The 584-nt window shown below is 58.0% G+C and overlaps 1 protein-coding gene across 1 annotated transcript in view; it reads right to left on the bottom strand.

Annotated features, from left to right (window-relative positions):
- Positions 1–134: 134 nt before the first annotated feature.
- The window catches only part of LOC105807760 (CD209 antigen-like protein 2), a 24,113-nt gene continuing 23,663 nt past the window's right edge, over positions 135–584 (bottom strand). Inside the window, exon 7 of the mRNA XM_012641220.1 lies at positions 135–199. Coding sequence (XP_012496674.1) covers positions 136–199 — 64 coding nt within the window. The 3' untranslated portion in view covers position 135. The remainder of the gene's footprint in view (positions 200–584) is intronic.

The following is a 584-nucleotide window of genomic DNA, read 5'->3' on the forward strand; positions in this document are numbered from 1 at the left end:
AGCCCTGGCTGAATAATTCCACACAGTCTTCCTCCCCGATGTTGTTGGGCTCCCCGCTGTTCCAATGCTTGGTGAAGCTGCAAAGCGCGTGCAGGTCGTGAGTCTCTGTCCTCGCCCCGCTACAGGAACCACTTTCTACCTCCTGTGGACTTGATGCTTTAGCACCTGCCCTACATCCGTATGCCGGACAGGCACTGCCCTGGACAACCCATAATATGTCTGAGACACAGTGCCTTGGACTCCTGCCCCCACCCCTGTCGTACCCCTCCTTGGGAGGAGTCCTTGACCCAGAGTGGGGTGATTTTCAAACGCACACCAACCAATCCAGAGCCCACACCCCACCACCTCCCTTCCTGGGCTCTCCAATCCGGGCCCCTGTCCCCTGTCCTTATCACCCCAGGACCAGGTGCCCGACAGCTGGGGGCAGTCCCTATGCCCAGAGCCCGTGGAAATGACTCCAACTGGCCAATCCTAAGGCTGCCCACCCTGTCCTTCAGCTCTGATGGTGGAACTTTAGGCACCGATATGAACGTTGCCATCTGAGCGTGAGTATGAGACCACCTTCCTCACGTCAGTCAGGAGTT

This window comes from Propithecus coquereli, unplaced genomic scaffold (assembly GCF_000956105.1).
Source record: "Propithecus coquereli isolate 6110/MARCELLA unplaced genomic scaffold, Pcoq_1.0 Scaffold164, whole genome shotgun sequence".
NCBI lineage: Eukaryota > Metazoa > Chordata > Mammalia > Primates > Indriidae > Propithecus > Propithecus coquereli.